Genomic DNA, 18,787 nt, shown 5'->3' with positions numbered 1-18,787 from the left:
GCCGAGTCCTGCCAGGACTCCACAGCAGGGAGGTGAGAAGAAAGATAAAAGGAGAGAAAGTTTGGAAACGGAAGAAGAGAAAAACGTGGGAAGTCGTTTTGGGTTGGGAAGAAGTGTTCGTGCTGGACATCGGCAGAGGATTGGAACGTGGCTGGCACGTGAGAGAGGTTGTGCGGCTGATTGGAAGAAGGACGGAAGAAAAGAAGACAGAGAGAGAAGATGAGAGAGAAAAGATAAGAAATTTTTCTTTATTTTTCTTCTCTTTTTCATTTTCTTTTTCTTTCTATTTGTTTTGGGTTTAGGCCAATCATGAGTGGCTAAACCTCTTAGCTAGGGCTAAGAGGTGAAGCTTGTAGTGAGATGAGGGATTTTATTCATTGCCTTTAATTTGATTTCAATTCACGAATTGAATTTGATTTTCGTTTAATTAAAGGAATACTTTCAGTTTTTAATGGTGTGTTGTGACTGAAATTACAATAGATCTGCAATGACTTTGAGTATTTCCTCCCTTTTTTTTTTATTATGAAGTCAGAAAGCCCTGTTGTTCATCATTGTTCCATGGGCATGGTAGGATGACAGTACCCTTCCTGATCTTCATACGTTGTTGGTTGGTTGATAATTAGTTTAATTCTGTTGTTTACTTTGTCCCCTGGGCATGGTTAGATGATGGAATCCATTCTAATTCATATACTTTTCATCTCTTAACAACTAGATCAAGTAACGTTCAGTTTAAATTTCATAATTATTGATGCAGGCATAAGATCTCCCTGATCTCTACAAGTGGATCCTCTGAATCCCTAGTTTCCTTCCTCTGAGTTACTTAAGTTTTAGATAATCATTCCGCAATTATTTCCTAAATTCTATTTGTTTTAGATCGCATCTTCGACTAGTTCTAGTTCTACTTAGTTCAGATAACGTACAGGTATCAGTCCCTGTGGATTCGACCTCGGTCTTACCGAGTTTATTACTACATCACAACCCTATACTTGGGGAGTGAACAAGTTTTTGGCGCCGTTGCCGGGGACTGACGGTTACGATTCTCTGAAATTAATTAGTTTTAGAATTAGGTTAGGATTAGGATTTTACTAACTTTAGGCTAAAAGTTTTTTTATTTTATTTTATTCTTAGAAACTAACTTGTTTCCATATTTTGTAGGATCTTGACATAAGTTTCTCAATTGGTAATTCCTTCCTAATCTCTCTACTTTTTCATATTTTTAGAATTAGGGTTTAAATTTTAGAAATTTTCTAATTCTAGTATCCTCCCTTCTGTAGGAAATAGTTTATTTTTAGAATTTAGGTTATTTCTTTCCCTTCTTAGAAATTAACTTTCTATTTTTGTTTTATTTTAGTAACTTTCTAATTCTGACACTTTTAGAATCTAATTTTGTTTCTTAATTTATTTTTAGAATTCTTTAGAAACTAACCTTCCTATTTTGTAGGCCTTTAAGATAGAAATCTCTAATTCGGTACACTCCTTCCCTTCTTTCTATTTTTCAATTCTCTTTTAGTAATCTACTTTCTAGTTTAGGATTCCCTTAACTTATTTTAGAAATTTTCACTTTCTTTTAGGAATTCTTTCTTTTAGAAGCTAGTTCACTTCTATCTTTCTTTTAAAGAATTGTTCTTCTCTTTTTAGAATCTAACTTATTTTATTTTATTTTGCAGGTTTTAACTCAGGACTCCAATTTGGTAATTTCTTTCCAACTCTCTCTTTCTTGCTAGATTTTCCTAGGGTTAAGTTTTTAATTGAGGGCTGCGAGTGTTTTCATGCCCAAGTGGGCCCGTGACGACACTCGACGTCTCTTGACTGAAGGAGGATTGGTTGAGGGGTTGACTATCCATCGCAGGACTAGACACCGCTCAAAATTCCCTGAGTTAACTGAGGTTATGGCTGAAGACCAACCTCCTCCACTTCCACCCAGGGTGGAGGATACCCAAGATGAGAATGAGGTGCAACAGGCACCCCCGCCTCGTACTTTACGAGATTATCTACAACCGGCGGGAGTGAGTATGCCCTCATGCATGATTTTTCCTGAAAACACAGGACAAATGGACATCAAGCCAGGAGTTATCCAACTCCTTCCCAAATTCCATGGACTTGAATCAGAAAGTCCATATTTACATTTGAAAGAGTTCGATGAGATTATAGCTACATTATGTTTTCCTAATGTATCTGAGGATACAATTAGGCTGAAACTCTTTCCTTTTTCCTTAAAAGAGAAAGCTAAGACGTGGTTACATTCACTGCGTCCTAGATCCATTGGCACATGGAACGATATGCAGAGGGAATTCATAAAAAAATTCTTCCCACATCATAAAACGATTACCCTCAGAAAAGCGATCATGAACTTTGCCCAAAAGGAAGATGAAACATTCTTCCAATGTTGGGAAAGGTTTAAAGATTTGGTCAGTTCATGCCCACAACACGGATTTGAAACGTGGCGCATTACAAATTTTTTCTACGATGGACTGACATCTTCCATGCGCCAAATGGTCGAGACAATGTGTAATGGAGAGTTCATCAACAAAGATGTTGACGAGGTATGGGATTACCTCGATAGTCTCTCAAAAACACAATCATGGGACTATTACCCAATGGCGAACACCACGTCTAGGCCGACTCAATTAAAGGAAAAAGGTGGATTATATCTCTTGAAAGAAGAGGATGATCTCAAGTGTAAAGTGACTACGCTCATAAGGAAAGTTGAGGCCATGGAAGGAAAGAAGGATAAGGTCAATGAAGTTGTTTGCGGCATCTGTGATTGCAACATTCACACAACTGAAAACTGTCCTACAATACCTGCCTTTCGAGGAGTGTTGAATGAACAAGCCAATGCTGTAAATAATTATCAAAGACTTTTTACTGGACCCAACTCCAACACATACAATCCTGGCTGGAAAAATCATCCAAACTTTAGTTGGAGGAATGGACAAACGGCTACCCCTCCAGGTTTCTTCAATCAAAATCCAAATCAAGTGAAACCTCAAGAGGAACCGGTTCAAAGTCCTATACAAGAGCTGGCTCAGGCAATGCGGGGAATTACAGATTTTATGCAAAAGATAGATTCTCGTATGACATTTATAGAAAAGGGGATGCTTCCTGCACAACCTCTCCCCAATCCTAAACCGCAGTACGAGAATAATGATCCCAGCTCTTCAAATCAGATGGGGCATGCTAAATCCATCACCACTCTTAGGAGTGGGAAGATCATTGATAAAACTCTTCCGGTTAGGCCCGAAAAGCCTCAAGAACCAGAAGAGGACAACAATGATGGATCCAGTGATGCCCCACAAAAAGTAGAACCGGAACTTCTAGAGAAGCCAGTTGCTCCATTCCCCCAACGGTTGGTTTCACCAAAACCTCTCTCTAACTCTCAGGATATCCTAGAGGTGTTGAAACAAGTGAAAGTCAACATTCTTCTACTTGATGTCGTTAAACAGATACCTTCATATGCCAAATTCTTGAAAGACTTATGCACGACCAAAAGACGGAAAATTATTCAAAAGAAAATCTTCTTGACTGAGAAAGTGAGTGCCATCCTGAAGCAAGACGTGCCGCAGAAATTCAAGGATCCCGGTAGCCCAACCATATCATGTGTAATCGGGAACCATCGAATTGATCACGCACTTCTTGACTTAGGAGCGAGCGTCAATTTGATTCCCTACTCAGTATACAAACAGTTAGGTTTGGGTGAATTAAAACCCACCCTAACCACATTACAACTTGCTGATCGCTCTGTTCGTGTACCAAGAGGGATAATTGAGGATGTGTTAGTCCAGGTCGATAGATTTTACTACCCTGTAGATTTTATCATCCTGGACACTGAACCCATCAATAACATGAGCACTCAGATTCCCGTCATTCTTGGTCGCCCATTCCTTGCCACGTCAAATGCAATTATCAATTGCAGGAATGGTATCATGACTATGTCTTTTGGAAATTTGACATTGGAGTCAAATATTTTTTTCAATAACGGCAGCAACGCAGAGGATGATGACGATTTCCACGACATTAACATGATTGACTCTTTCGTGGAAGATACGACACCTCTAACCTTATCCTCCGACTATCTAGAGACATGCCTGGCCCACTCCCATGATTTTGATGATGACATGATTAGGGAGACGTGCGCCTTGCTTGATACTGCACCGGTACTTGAAGTTAACCGGTGGAGGCCACAATTTGAAGAATTACCGCAAACCGATGTAGTGCCTCTACCGTCTAACCTCAAGCCGTCGAAGCTTGACCTAAAACCTTTGCCTTCTGATTTGAAATATGCCTATTTAGGTCAAGATGAGACATACCCGGTGGTGATCTCTGCCCACCTAGAGAAAGAACAGGAGAGTATGCTCATATCTACTCTCATTGAGCATAAAGGAGCCCTGGGATGGACGATAGCGGACCTCAAAGGAATCGATCCCTCGATTTGTACTCACCACATATATCTTGAGGATAATGCAAAAACCGCTCGGCAACCACAACGTAGACTAAATCCAAACATGAAGGAAGTGGTTAAGGCCGAGGTTCTTAAACTATTGGATGTGGGTACTATATACCCTATATCTGATAGTCAATGGGTGAGTCCAACTCAAGTGGTCCCTAAGAAGTCCGGAATCACCATCGTAGCGAATGCTAATAATGAACTCGTGCCAACTAGAGTCACTACTGGTTGGAGAATGTGCATTGACTATAGAAAGTTGAATACCGTCACGAGGAAAGACCACTTTCCTTTACCATTCATTGATCAGATCCTAGAAAGGTTAGCTGGTCATTCCTATTATAGTTTCCTTGACGGGTATTCGGGCTACAACCAGATAGAGATAGCCCCTGAAGACCAGGAAAAGACCACATTTACATGTCCCTACGGCACCTTTGCCTATCGAAGGATGCCATTCGGACTATGTAATGCCCCTGTCACTTTTCAGCGATGTATGCTTAGTATTTTTTCTGACATGGTGGGGCAATATCTAGAGGTCTTCATGGACGACTTCTCTGTTTATGGTCCATCTTTCAGCAAATGCTTGGAAAGTCTTAAATGTGTGCTGAAAAGATGTGAAGAAAAGAACTTGGTACTTAATTGGGAGAAGTGCCATTTCATGGTTCAGAAGGGAATTGTCCTTGGGCATATCATCTTGTCCAAGGGAATCGAGGTAGATAAGGCAAAAATCGATCTTATCTCTAACCTATCTCCACCCAAGAACATCAGAGACGTGCGATCCTTCTTAGGACACGCAGGATTTTACAGGCGATTCATAAAGGACTTTAGTCTCCTCTCTCGTCCTTTATGTACTCTTCTCCAAAAGGATGCTCCGACGAGTGGATCGAGCAATGCCAGGAAGCTTTCACCAAGCTTAAGGGCACGTTAACCATCGCACCTATCATGCAACCACCCGACCGAGCCTTCCTTTTGAGCTTATGTGCGACGCTTCGATTATGCTCTTGGAGCGGTCTTAGGCCGAGAAAAGATAAGCGGCCCTACGTCATTCACTACGCAAGTAGAACCTTAAATTCGCCCAAGTAAACTACTCGACTACGGAAAAGGAACTCTTAGCGTAGTGTTCGCTTTTGACAAATTTAAGTCCTACTTGATCGGATCCAAGATCATTATCTACACAGATCATGCGGCACTTAAGTATCTTCTTTCTAAGAATGATTCTAAGCCCCGCTCGATACGATGGATCCTTCTACTCCAAGAATTTGATTTGGAAATTAAAGATAAAAAGGGAGTAGAGAACGAGTGGCCGATCACCTTTCTCGCCTTAATATCTCCGATTCCCTTGAGGCGACTCATATCAACGACATGTTCCCCGATGAACAACTGTTCGAGTTTCCCATTCACCTTGGTTCGCCGATATTGCTAATTATCTTGCTACATGTGCCATACCGACACATTGGACTACGAAGATAAGAAGAAATTCTTCACCGAGGTGCGCAACTTTTCTGGGGATGATCCTTACTTATTTAAATATTGCCGGACCAAATCCTAAGGAGATGTGTACTAGACGATGAGCATCGAGCGTCATCTCTTTGTCACTCTCAGGCCCATGGTAGTCACTTTTCTGCTAAAAAGACCACGGCCAAGATTCTGCAGTGTGGCTTTTACTGGCCCACTATGTTTAGGGACATTCATGAGTTTTGCAAAGCTTGTGAGCGTTGCCAGAAATTGGGAGCATTGTCCCATCGAAATATGATGCCTTTGAATCCCATCCTTATCATTGAAGCATTTGATTGCTGGGGCATCGATTTCATGGGACCATTCCCCCAATCGTTTGGAAATCTGTACATTTTGCTCGCCGTGGATTATGTCACTAAATGGGTCGAAGCGATTCCGTGTCGAAAGAATGACCATCGCATGGTCATTAAATTCCTAAAAGAAAACATCCTTTCTCGATTCGGAACGCCTCGAGCCATCATTAGTGATGGGGGCTCACACTTCTGTAATAGACCATTTGAGAGCTTAATGAAGAAATACGGTATCTCTCATAAGGTAAGCACCCCATACCATCCACAGACAAGTGGACAAGCTGAGATTTCCAATAGGGAGATCAAACACATTTTGGAGAAAACGGTTAACCCAGATCGTAAGGATTGGTCAATCCGATTGACCGATGTTTTATGGTAATACCGTACTGCATTTAAAACTCCTATTGGAATGTCTCCCTTTAGACTTGTCTATGGGAAGGCTTGTCACTTGCCTGTGGAGCTGGAACATAAAGCGTACTGGGCGATCAAAAATCTTAATTTCAATCTGGACAACGCTGGCTCGCTACGCAAACTTCAATTGAATGAACTTGAAGAAATCCGGAATGATGCGTACGATAATTCGAGAATTTATAAGGACAAGATGAAAGCATTTCATGACCAACACATTTTGCAAAAATCATTCACGCCTGGTCAGAAGGTCCTTTTGTATAATTCTCGATTACATCTCTTCCCGGGTAAGCTTCGATCTCGTTGGACCGGCCCTTACATTGTTGTTACTGTTTTTCCTCATGGGGCCGTTGAGATAAGAGATCCCGACAATGGCAAGGAGTTTAAAGTCAATGGCCATCGATTAAAACCATTTGTCGAGAAATTTGATTCAGAGGACATGTCCATGCCTCTAACTGATCCTGTTTACCAGGATTGATCTCCTAGTCTGATGGAGGTATAGGTAGGTTTCCTGTTTTCTTAGGACTAGGGTAGTTGCTTTATTTGTCTGGCTGAAGACGGTAAACTTAGCGCTCCTGGGAGGCAACCCAGCTCTTCATTTCATGTCATTTTTTTATCATTAGTTCAATGTTTGTGGGTAGCATTGCCGCAAACCCTCACGAGACTACAACTCGTCCACTAGGGGCAACCTAGGGGTTTAAAGGCTTATTGCATACGCTAAATGCAATCGAGAGCACCTACGAAAGTGGTATAGGTAGGATTTTATTTTTGTTATTTTTGCTGCTTTCTCTCTTGTGCTGACCCGCTCCTACGTAGAAATCTTTGGAAAGCCTCTTGATTCTTTCATCCAGGTATTATCTTTCCATCACTTCTCCTTTACTTTTTGTCCCATGTGCATTGCATACTTATTTCTTTTACATTGAGGACAATGTAGATTTTAGGTTGGGGGTGGGAGACCTAATTAGCATTTTCTTGGTCTTGTACAAAAGTTGTGAAAATTTTACAAATTTTCTGACATTTTGTTGAATTTGAAGTGATTTTGATAACCATCTTGGATTTAAAATTACAAGATAAGTGAAGTTGGTGATTTATGACTCTTATATTCAGTTATCTATTAGATTTCACAGTTAAGTTTGAAGTATTAATCTATAATTGGAAGTTTTAAACATTGATTGAGTTATGAGTTCACATGTCACATCTCGCTTTTACATTAAGATTTCAGTCTGATATTAAAGGGTTAACTTGGTAATCACTAAGCATGTAAGGAACCAGCTTGGAAAATTTGCCTGTCATGAAAAAAAAAAAAAAAAAGGGGAGAGAGAGATACCTTTGGAAAAGGTTAGGCGAATAATTTTCACCATAGGTTTGCTCCCTATAGGTGTGGATTCAATTCTCCTCTCCCTCGATAAAAGAAAAAAAAAAAAAGAACTAAAAGGCAAATTCTGGTTTAAGTTTTGAGTGTCCTAAATACTGTTTTGATTATCAATGTTATCATAAAAATTATCCATTGGATTTCTTAATGATGATAAGTCGAGATTTTATTATACACTCATGATACTCATTGTTTAGAATTATTCTAATTAATGCATAAATACTTTAAAGTTGATTATGAAATTTATTGTGCACTTGATTCTAGGAGGAAGTAATATCCAACATTCATGCATCTTAGAATTTTCGAATCTATTTTTTTAAAATAAAAATCGCTTGAGTTCATAAAAATTGTTCTGTATTCTCAACTTATTTTTGCATACTTTGCTCGGGATAGCAAAATGTCTGGTGGGGGTTGTGTTGAGGGTCAAATATTGCATATCGGACCCAATTATTGCCTAGATTTACATAGTACTGTTTAACGGCCGATTTAATCATGTTTGTGATGCGGGGTGTATTCACAGCTTGAACGGGAAATGGTACTAAAAGCATGGATTTAACGATCAAAGAACCAGAGCATGGGACGGACCCTATGAGACCAAGATCGGGATTTACACGCCAGGGATCCAAGAAAATCGAGGAATTGAAGCTCAAGTGGCACGAAAATTTCTCGAATGCAAGATCATAGGGTTCCCACCATCCGATCAGATCGAAACTCCATTAGCCTGAAGACCCTAAATAAACCGTACACGCAAATTTCAATAGTTGGATCCTATGGAAGTAGTCCAATGGTCAGATCAGCCCATTAGCTGAGGGCCACCTGATATTCACATATGCTTCAAATGTGGGCCTTATCCATTAAATGAGATGATAAAAGGGATGAGCGGATCTGATTCCGCAAACATCAAGGAAGACCCCGCTCCACGTGAAACAAACGAAATGTACATGCGTGCCCATCGGCCCCGGTCAAACCACCGCGACCCTCCCCTCCCTCTTCGCGGAAAAAACGGACGCGTCTTTCCCGTCCGTCCGTTCCTAATGGCCCCACTCGTTATATGGATCGATGATCCGAACCGTTCCCGGACTCGGGACACCCAAGACCGACTCGCTGTCCGTCTGGTCCCATGCATATACATATGCATAGATCTCTGTTTAAACGCAGACGGCTGGGTTACGCTCTCATGAGATACCGCACTTTGGATCGAAAACCGAGCAATTCCAGACGGTTTTTCGTCCTAAAAACAATGGACGGAGTGGATTCGACATTGGAATCGTGGTGTGGCCCACACCACCGACTAAACAACGTCCGCGGCTCTGTTTTCGTCTGCGTGATGATCGTAGTGGGCCATCATCACGGACCAAATCATCAATCTGAGCCATCCATCATGTAGAGGGACTCAATATTGTCAGAACCATGCTGACCGTTTTCAGCCATACACGCATACATGTCCGCCACAACGATCACAAAAGGACCATTCGAATGCCGTTACAACAGGAATTCTTCCATGGGCAGCGTCAACGGAGGATCAAAACAGACCATGTTCGGTCGAAATTCTGAGGAGAAGCTGTTGGACGGCATGGATTTCTCAAATGATAGATAAAGTGGGCCCCACCAAACATTCTTACGCAGAAAGCCTCTTTGTTGCGTGATTCAGAGCCCGGTCCTGTTACAAACAGCCTGCGAAAGGCAGGAGGAGAGAAAGTTTGGAAACGGAAGAAGAGAAAAACGTGGGAAGTCGTTTTTGGTTGGGAAGAAGTATTCGTGCTGGACATCGGCAGAGGATTGGAACGTGGCTGGCACGTGAGAGAGGTTGTGCGGCTGATTGGAAGAAGGACGGAAGAAAAGAAGACAGAGAGAGAAGATGAGAGAGAAAAGATAAGAAATTTTTCTTTATTTTTCTTCTCTTTTTCATTTTCTTTTTCTTTCTATTTGTTTTGGGTTTAGGCTAATCATGAGTGGCTAAACCTCTTAGCTAGGGCTAAGAGGTGAAGCTTGTAGTGAGATGGGGGATTTTATTCATTGCCTTTAATTTGATTTCAATTCATATGAATTTGATTTTCGTTTAATTAAAGGAATACTTTCATTTTTTAATGGGTTGTGATGGAAATTACAATAGATCTGCAATGACTTTGAGTATTTCCTCCTTTTTTTTTTTATGAAGTCATAAGCCCCGTTGTTCATCATTGTTCCATGGGCATGGTAGGATGACAGTACCCTTCCTGATCTTCATACGTTGTTGGTTGGTTGATAATTAGTTTAATTCTGTTGTTTACTTTGTCCCCTGGGCATGGTTAGATGATGGAATCCATTCTAATTCATATACTTTTCATCTCTTAACAACTAGATCAAGTAACGTTCAGTTTAAATTTCATAATTATTGATGCAGGCATAAGATCTCCCTGATCTCTACAAGTGGATCCTCTGAATCCCTAGTTTCCTTCCTCTGAGTTACTTAAGTTTTAGATAATCATTCCGCAATTATTTCCTAAATTCTATTTGTTTTAGATCGCATCTTCGACTAGTTCTAGTTCTACTTAGTTCAGATAACGTACAGGTATCAGTCCCTGTGGATTCGACCTCGGTCTTACCGAGTTTATTACTACATCACAACCCTATACTTGGGAGTGAACACCAACTTCCATATAGATGATGCGTCCTTGATGTATTCAATCACGTGTAGACCACCTGGATAGATTCGGCCTGATTTTCTGGCTCATGCCATTCTAGTAGTGTCCCAGTGTTTTAAAAAGTAAATAACATGTTGCATAAAATTTATCCCTATGAAGTGTGAGGCGTAAACTACTACATACTAATTTCAAATTTTTAATCAAAGTTGTGCTTGGTTAAGTACACCAATTTCATAACATTCTACACCAAATTAGATTAATTGATAATAAAATTTAATAAAATTTTAAGATATTTAGTGCAACCTAAAGCATGCAATAGTAAATGGTGATGGTAAGGGCTTCTCTCACATGGATGTGGCTAGTGACGCTAGGAGCTGGTGGACCTGCTGAACAAAGATGGCAACCCTAGCTGGGCCCATTGGTATCTATGGGCTAAAATCTCCAGCCTAAAGAAGCCGGCCACCCTCAGGATCTCCTTCATGCTGAGAGAGGCAAATGGAGTGGTGGATGGGCTGGCCAAATTTGGTAGTGGTGTCCCAGGTCGGACTGAGTTTCATACCGCAGCTGATCTCCCGCCCCTTACTCAGGGCTCTTATTTTCTTGATAGGGTGGGAATTAGCGCCATTAGGTTGTGTCAAGGTGGTTAGTAGTTTTTCAGTTCTTCTTTCTTTGTGAGTATTTGTGGATTTGATTCGTTAGGATAGGTGAGGTCTTCGCCCATTTTTGTGAGGCCTACCTGAATTACTTGTACTTTCCACACATGAATATACCTTCAAATTTTCAAAAATAAAAATAAAAATGACAATGATTAATTGTAAATAAAAAAAAAATTAAAAAAAAAAAAACAACAAAACTGATTTAATATATTTACTTATATATATATATATATATATATATATAACAAATCATTGAAAAGAATTAATTGATTTTAATATTTTACTAAAAAATAATTTGTACTGTGAGCTACATAGCATATAGCGTAGTCTATATAAAATGTAGTATAGGATACACGTAACTAAAACTATTTTTATAAGCTACATAGCGTTAGGGCTAAGCCACGCTATATAGAGTAGCTATTTACAACATTGGTATGCCTAATCTCTCACACATGCATTATAAATGAGCAATAGTCATAAAGAGATTCACCGACCTGGTAAAGTTCATCTGATATGAGTCCCATCCCATGGGCAAATGGTATTCTTTGATTGTCAAAATCTTGATTTGTGTATGGATTCCCAACCATGTAACCCTGGAAAAGTATTGAATTAGACGGTTGATCACAAGCACTGCAGTTGCATGAATAAAGAGGAGATCACCATCTTCTTCTAAAAAATATCCCTTAATCCACGAGAAAAGAGATAATCTCTAAAATAAGAATAAAACTTAATATTATTGAATGAGAAGTTCTATTTACAACATAATTGATCATCATATATAAGTAAGAGGCTCTATGCTTTTAATCTAACTTAGAAATAAAAAGCTTTTTTGAAATAGTAAAAATTACCAAAAGCAATAAAAATATATCTAAACCTATATGATATAGGACATAACACATGTATTCTTAGCATGGTTGGACCAAAAGAAGGCCAAACGGAAGCGGAAGTAGTCCGTCGGACCTGGCCCAGTCCTACCTATGATGTAACTTGACCCCAGGCGGGTCCGATTCAAAGAAATTCATTCTGAATGGGAAGAATTGCCATTCCAAGTGTGAATCATAAATTGGCCGTAACTTTTGATATGGGTATCGTTATGAGACACACGACCTTTTGATCTTTATGTAGCGGACCATCTGGGGTTAACCAACACACATGGAGGGTAGCATCCATCCGTTTCATAAGAAATGCACGCTTCCTATTCAAATTACGATTTTCAGAATACACACACACACACACACACACACACACACACTATTTTTCGTAATCCCGATTTTCGTTGCATCTCCTTATTTTTAGAGTAAATAAATTATGAAACTTATAGCTAATAAACTCTAATAAATTATAAAATATCCATTCGCCATGTACATGTGTATATATCTATCCTCCTGCGTTATGTACATAGAGAGCATTCTCATACCTTCAAGTTGAGACGCGGTTCCTTTCCTGCTTCCATGTCTACATCCAATATGTTCATAGATTAAAAGAAAATGAATATATATATATATATATATAGATAAAGGAAGGAGAGAGAGAGAGAGAGAGAGAGAGAGAGAGAGAGAGAGAGTACCACTTGCTAATCCATAAGTCACAGCAGGAACCGTGAGGCCAGAATGCGACACTCCCCCCAAGTAGAGTGGGTTTGATAAAAACTCTGGATACTCCATAAACCACTGCAACCATTTAAATAAAATTGAAATCTCCCACCTTCACAATTCTAAAGTATCATTTTCAAGCACGATTCCAACTGCAAACCTTAGCAGTCAACCAGCCCAGTAACAACTGAAACTATATTAATCACCTAACTGAAGTACATTGGGTTAGTGTTTTTCAATAAAATCACCTGTTTATTTGGAAACTAATGTTCAATGGCATTTTCATAGATACGGAAACAAGGATTGTCACATAGGTCAATAGCAAATTTGTAAAAGGTTTCTTTATAAAAGCATTATTTTTATTTTTTTTCCAAAAAGAACTCCATATATATATGAAAAGACTTTCCAATAGAGAGCATTATTGTTTTTACATTGTTTTTATAGGATTTATATGTTTGCATAGGGTACTTGGCACCCCCAGGTTCTTGCACTTGATGTGCAGGGGCATAGGCGAAAAGGCAGTTGAGGCGTCGTGGTGTGTGCATCGGCGCAAGGGCACTTGAAGCACAATTTGAATTTCGGATGGGCATACGTTAATCATACTACTGGATTGTACCTCTCTATCAATCAGGTGCGGTATGTTGGATCCGATCATGCACATGTTCTGTTGCGTGTGATTCGATTATTGGCTCGCATACACGATCAGGAGAACATTTATCGGTGTGTTAATCGTTAGAGGTCGTTTGAGTATGTTCACTCATAAGTTTTATAAAATTAGTAACACCTTTTATGATATTATGTGATTATGTTCATGTATAACATAATTTATAGATTTATCTATGTTTGGGCGCATTATTTGTTCATTGTTGTGTTAGTGGATTTCTCTTTGATTTTGCAAATCGAAGAATGCATCAATCACAGTTAGGAGAGAACTAGGCTTATTGTGACTCCCAGTGGATTTGTTGCAAGCCCTTGTACATTGATTGAAGATATCAACATGGTGCAAATAATGCTTCAAAGATGCCAAAAGTGTAACTCTCCTGGAGCCTACCTTTAAGTTTCTTTGCTTCATCTCCATTTTCTAATACATTGCCCCGTGATTGTGGATCATTGCTTTATTTTATTAACCATCCATTTGCAGAAATGAATAGAATGGACTATCTCGTCATAGAGTATTTTTTTGAATGGTTAGGATTGTCCCTTCATAGAGGTTTTTGGTCTATCTTGACATCTCATGGGGCACAATGAATAAATGGTTCAGAACATCTGTGTTGTCTCAAAATCACATTAATAAAATGATCTAATAATAACTAACTGTAACATTTTTCTACAGTGTTGATCACCATATTTTTAGGAGGGAAAAGTCTCACAAAATTTTCAACGTTTATGATTAGTAATTTAAAATTGCACCCAAAAAGAAAAAGAAAAATAAAATATAACACTAGTTCAGAGAACTCTTTCTTTGAGAAGTATGAAGTTCTTTAAGGGGAAAGGATTGCAATGTCCAACGACCTTCTTTTCATTTCCTATCAGTGGTCAATGAATCTTGGGCGCAAGAGGAGCAGGTCACTCCCATGTTCCGGCTATTCCTGAAGATGAAAAGACTAAAGGCCTGCCCGAAGAATTGGAACTCACAATTTTTGGGAACATATTTCAGGCAGTCAGGCTCGCTGAAGACGAAGTGAACAGGGTAGAATTTGGTCTTACTCAATCCAGATCAGATATGGACAGAGAAAAGCTGAACCTAGCTCAAGCTGCCCTCAAGAAAGCCCTCCTTCAGGAAGAGACTTATTGGAAGCAGAAGTCCAGAGTTTCATGGCTGAAAGAATGAGACAAGAATATCAAATTTTTTCACGCCTCGGTGATGGACAGAAGAAGAAAAGCTACAATCACATCCATCCAGCTAACTTAGGTTCCACTCTTCAGTCAGATTCTTATATAGGAGCAGAAGCCGTCAGGTATTTCTCTAACCTCTTCTCCTCTGAGACCTCCTCGATCCCTCCAGGCCTGCTTGATTGTATCCCCTCTCTGATCTCCATCCATATGAACTCTTCTCTCATGCGACCTCCAAGCATGGAGGAGGTCAAAGCTGCTGTTTTTGCCATTCCCGCAGAGAGTGCGCCGGGTCCAGACAGTTTCTCTGGAGGTTTCTATACGTCTTGCTGGGACATAATCAAGGACGATATTCTCCAAGTGGCCTGTGAATTCTTTAAGGGAGGTCAAATCCCAAGAGCCTTCCGATGCACATCAATCTTCCTCATCCCTAAGAAGCCTAATGCAGTCAGTTCTGCAGACTATAGGCCCATCAGTCTATGCGACTGCATTAAAAAAATATTCTCCAAGATCATCGCGTCCAGGCTCTCCAACCTCCTTCCTTCAATCATATCCAAAGAGCAAAGTGCCTTCACCAAGGACAAATCCATTGTTGAAAGTATATCCATTGCCTCTGAAATGGCCTGCGACATAGACAGGAAAACTCTAGGAGGGAATATCATATTCAAGTTGGATATGAAAAAAGCCTATGACAGACTGGAATGGTGCTTCATAAGGGAGGTCCTTCTTTCCTTCCGATTCAGCCCAAATTGGATCCGGTTGGCCCAACAATGCTGGGAGGGCTGTTGGTTTTCCATTATCATAAACGGAAGACCTTTTGGCTTCTTCCAATCGTTGAGGGGTCTACGCCAAGGAGATCCTCTCTCCCCGACCATTTTCATTATCGCAGCGGAGGTCTTAATCGCCTCTTTTTATCAGGGACTTGCGTCCCTTACAAACTTCCCAGGAATAGCCCCACCATATCACATCTTCTATTCGTTGATGATACTATTATCTTTATTAATGGCAGGATCTCCTCGATACTCTCCCTTCTCTCTTTCCTTCAATCCTATGAGTTAGGATCTGGTCGGAGAGTTAATCCGTCGAAGAGTTGCTTCCTTCTCCCCAAAAAGGCTCCACCTGGGAGGGCTAGGCAAATCTCACATATCACAGGCTTCCAGCAATCCTCCTTTCCCTTCATATTTTGGAGCCCCGCTTGTTAAAGGGAAAGTCAGATACCAGCATCTTCTTCCTCTCATTCAGAAGATTGAACTTAGGATTGTGGGATGGACGGCCAAGCTTCTCAACCAGGCGGCCAAACTTGTGCTCATCAAGCATGTCCTAGGGAGCATTCCTGTGCATTTGCTATTAGCCCTTAACATTTCGAAAAGAGCCTACCATCATATCGAGTCGATGCTAGCCTCCTTCTTTTGCGGAAATTCAGAAGACGGGAATCGAAGGCATTGGGTTAGATGGAGTATGTTATGCTTTCCTTTACTCGAGGGAGGTCTTGGCATTAGTAGACCGGTTGATGTTATACAAGCCTTTCGCTGCAAGATGGCCTGGAGACTACTTGAAGGGAAATCTCTATGGGCAAAGCTATTCTCAGCCAAATAACTATTCAGATTCATTTCAGACTCTAACCAGCCCTATATTGGAGGTTCCAGCATCTGGAAGGAGATCAGAGCCAACCTCCTCTTTTTCCTCCTCAACTCGAGATGGATGATAGGAGAGGGAAACGTTAAATTTTGGACTGACAATTGGACCGGTAACAGGCTGCTGATAGGAACCTCATTCTCCCCTCCTCAAGATTCATCTAGAAATGCCTTGGTTAAGGATTTCTTAAGCCCCCATGGCAGTTGGAACCTATCCTTGGTTGATGCTATGCTCCCTGCTTCCTCCATCCAAGCGATCAAAGATAGTGGTATCTCCCTCTCCATAAGGAAAGATGGGCTCATATGGAACCTCACGTCATTTGGTAAATTTTCAACCAATTCAGCTTGGAACGCCATCCGTGCATCCCTCCCCGTACAGTCATGGGCCCCTTGGGCTTGGAACAAGTATCTTCCTCCCAAGCTCGCCATCTTCCTATGGAAGGTGATGCATAAAGCAATCCCGGTGGACAGCATAGTTCAGAAAATAGTCATCAGCCTAGCCTCAAAATGCGTCTGCTGTGAGAATCCATTCTCTTTCCATGCTTCATCTATCGCTGGCAACCAACAGCCCTCTCCAATGCACAACAGTCCCAATGGTAATAGGCCTGCAGCCCATAACTTGCAGCGGATCCAAAGTCTACCCCGGCAGCCCACCCTCAACTCTGTTTCAGCTCCAACATTCAGCCTCATCACCCAGACCAGTCAAAGATCCACCCTCCAATCATCCAACAACCCCCAACCTCTCGACCCCCTCCCCCACAATACCCATGCCAACCATTAGCCAATGCTTCAGCCCTCCCATAGTGTTGAAGACTTAAACCACCTACTATGTAATGGGCTGATCACTTCCATAGTTTGGAACCACTTTGCCCGTTTATTTCAGGTCCGGTTTCCTCAGGGCCAATCTATCAACAATCGGATTCAGCTCTGGATTGCGTCTGCCAGAAAATCTTCCTCCTGACAGCTACTACGGGGTCTCGCCCCCTTTCTCATCATATGGGAATTATGGATTGGAAGGAATGCAGCCAAATTCGACAATCGCCCCTTCTCTGCAGACCCAACAATCACCAAAATTATGAGATGGCTCCAAGAATTAGGCACCCAGCTGCCCCACTTGGTCTCTTCCTCCATTCAGGGAACAAACACCATGCTCACATTGGGATCAGCTATCAACACCCCTCCCTCCTCTGAAAAGGCCCAAATCATCACTTGGAGAAAACCCCTGCCAGGCTGGGCCAAGCTGAATGTTGACGGCTCAGTTAGGGGCAACCCAGGGGAAGGGGGTGAAGGAGGAGTTTGCAGAGACTACAAGGGAAACCTCATCTTCGCTTTCCAGAAAAGCTATGGCCCTATTACCAACACAATCACTAAAGCCCATGCTATGGTTGATGGATTGATTCTGTGCAAAGACAAAGGCTTGCTAAACATTATAGTTAAAACTGATTCGCATGCAATTTTTAATTCAATGGTCAATCCCATCAACTCCCACAGCTGGAACATTTGGTACCTCCTGGGAGACATCCAGCAGCTCTCCCAGTCTCTCAACATCTGTTACTCCCACGCTCTCAGAGAAGGTAACTCGGTGGCAGACGGTCTGGCCAAATCTACTAGTAGTGGCTCCCCAAATAAGATTTTCCTCTCAATGTGTGACCTCCCCACCCTCATCAGAGGATCCATTATTCTAGACAAGGTTAGCATTGGCCAAATTAGGCACCACAGACCAAAGAAGGGGATTGGCTGATCTCTACCTCTGAGCTATCTTTCAATCCCATCTAGGGACTGTCTAGGACCAGCCATCAAAGCCTTGTTTCTGCCCAGTGCGGGTCCAATCTCTGCTCGGTTAGCCTGCCCATGCCTCTCTTGGATGTCTTTTGTCATGGCTAGCTGCCACAAGCTTGCAGGTGGATGCTTTTTCTTGATACTCAGCTAGAGGTTGAGACAGAGAATGGAATACTTGTCTGGCCTTAGCAGGGGGCTAGCCATCTGGGCTCCACTTCATCTTTGGATGTAGCTGTTCCTGGGGATTGGTGCTGTGTGGCTGCTGTTGGAACTCTGTTTTCAGCTCTGGTTCTTACTGTGGTGTTCTCTGGAGCCATCTGCAGCGGCAGTTGAGATTTTCAACTTCCCCCTCCGATCCTCATACTGTCGATTGATAGTTGATGCTTGCTTGTTTTTGCATGTTTGAGCTTAGCCTCAAGGCCTATGAGCTATCACCAGGCCTTGTTAGACCTGATCACCCTCTCTCTCTCTCTCTCTCTCTCTCTCTCTCTCTCTCTCTCTCTCTCTCTCTCTCTCTCTATTTTTTTTAAATCCAACCATCAGTTCATCGATGAATAGATTATACTTTATATGCGTGTCATAAAATGGAGAAACTATCTGTGATAATACTCTAGGGCTAGAATATTTACCGGAACAATAGTAG

At 41.2% G+C, this 18,787-nt stretch overlaps 1 protein-coding gene and 1 non-coding gene across 7 annotated transcripts in view; both read right to left on the bottom strand.

Moving 5' to 3' along the window:
* LOC131246431 (serine carboxypeptidase-like 13) overlaps positions 1 to 18,787 on the bottom strand; it is a 101,914-nt gene that overhangs the window by 18,932 nt on the left and 64,195 nt on the right. For 4 of the 6 annotated variants that reach the window (XM_058246553.1, XM_058246554.1, XM_058246552.1 and 1 more), the window contains 3 exons: positions 12,874 to 12,976; positions 12,724 to 12,761; positions 11,801 to 11,899 (listed from right to left, as the gene is read on the bottom strand). In XM_058246553.1, coding sequence (XP_058102536.1) covers positions 11,801 to 11,899; positions 12,724 to 12,761; positions 12,874 to 12,976 — 240 coding nt within the window. The remainder of the gene's footprint in view (positions 1 to 11,800; positions 11,900 to 12,723; positions 12,762 to 12,873; positions 12,977 to 18,787) is intronic. The other 2 variants (XM_058246557.1, XM_058246556.1) reach the window with 1 other exon arrangement.
* Positions 2,328 to 2,434, bottom strand: LOC131247452 (small nucleolar RNA R71). The gene has a single exon (XR_009171748.1). It is a non-coding gene; the product is annotated as a small nucleolar RNA R71 (small nucleolar RNA).

Source organism: Magnolia sinica, chromosome 5 (assembly GCF_029962835.1).
Source record: "Magnolia sinica isolate HGM2019 chromosome 5, MsV1, whole genome shotgun sequence".
NCBI classification, from domain to species: Eukaryota; Viridiplantae; Streptophyta; class Magnoliopsida; order Magnoliales; family Magnoliaceae; genus Magnolia; species Magnolia sinica.
This window is presented reverse-complemented; position numbering and strand designations above follow the sequence as displayed.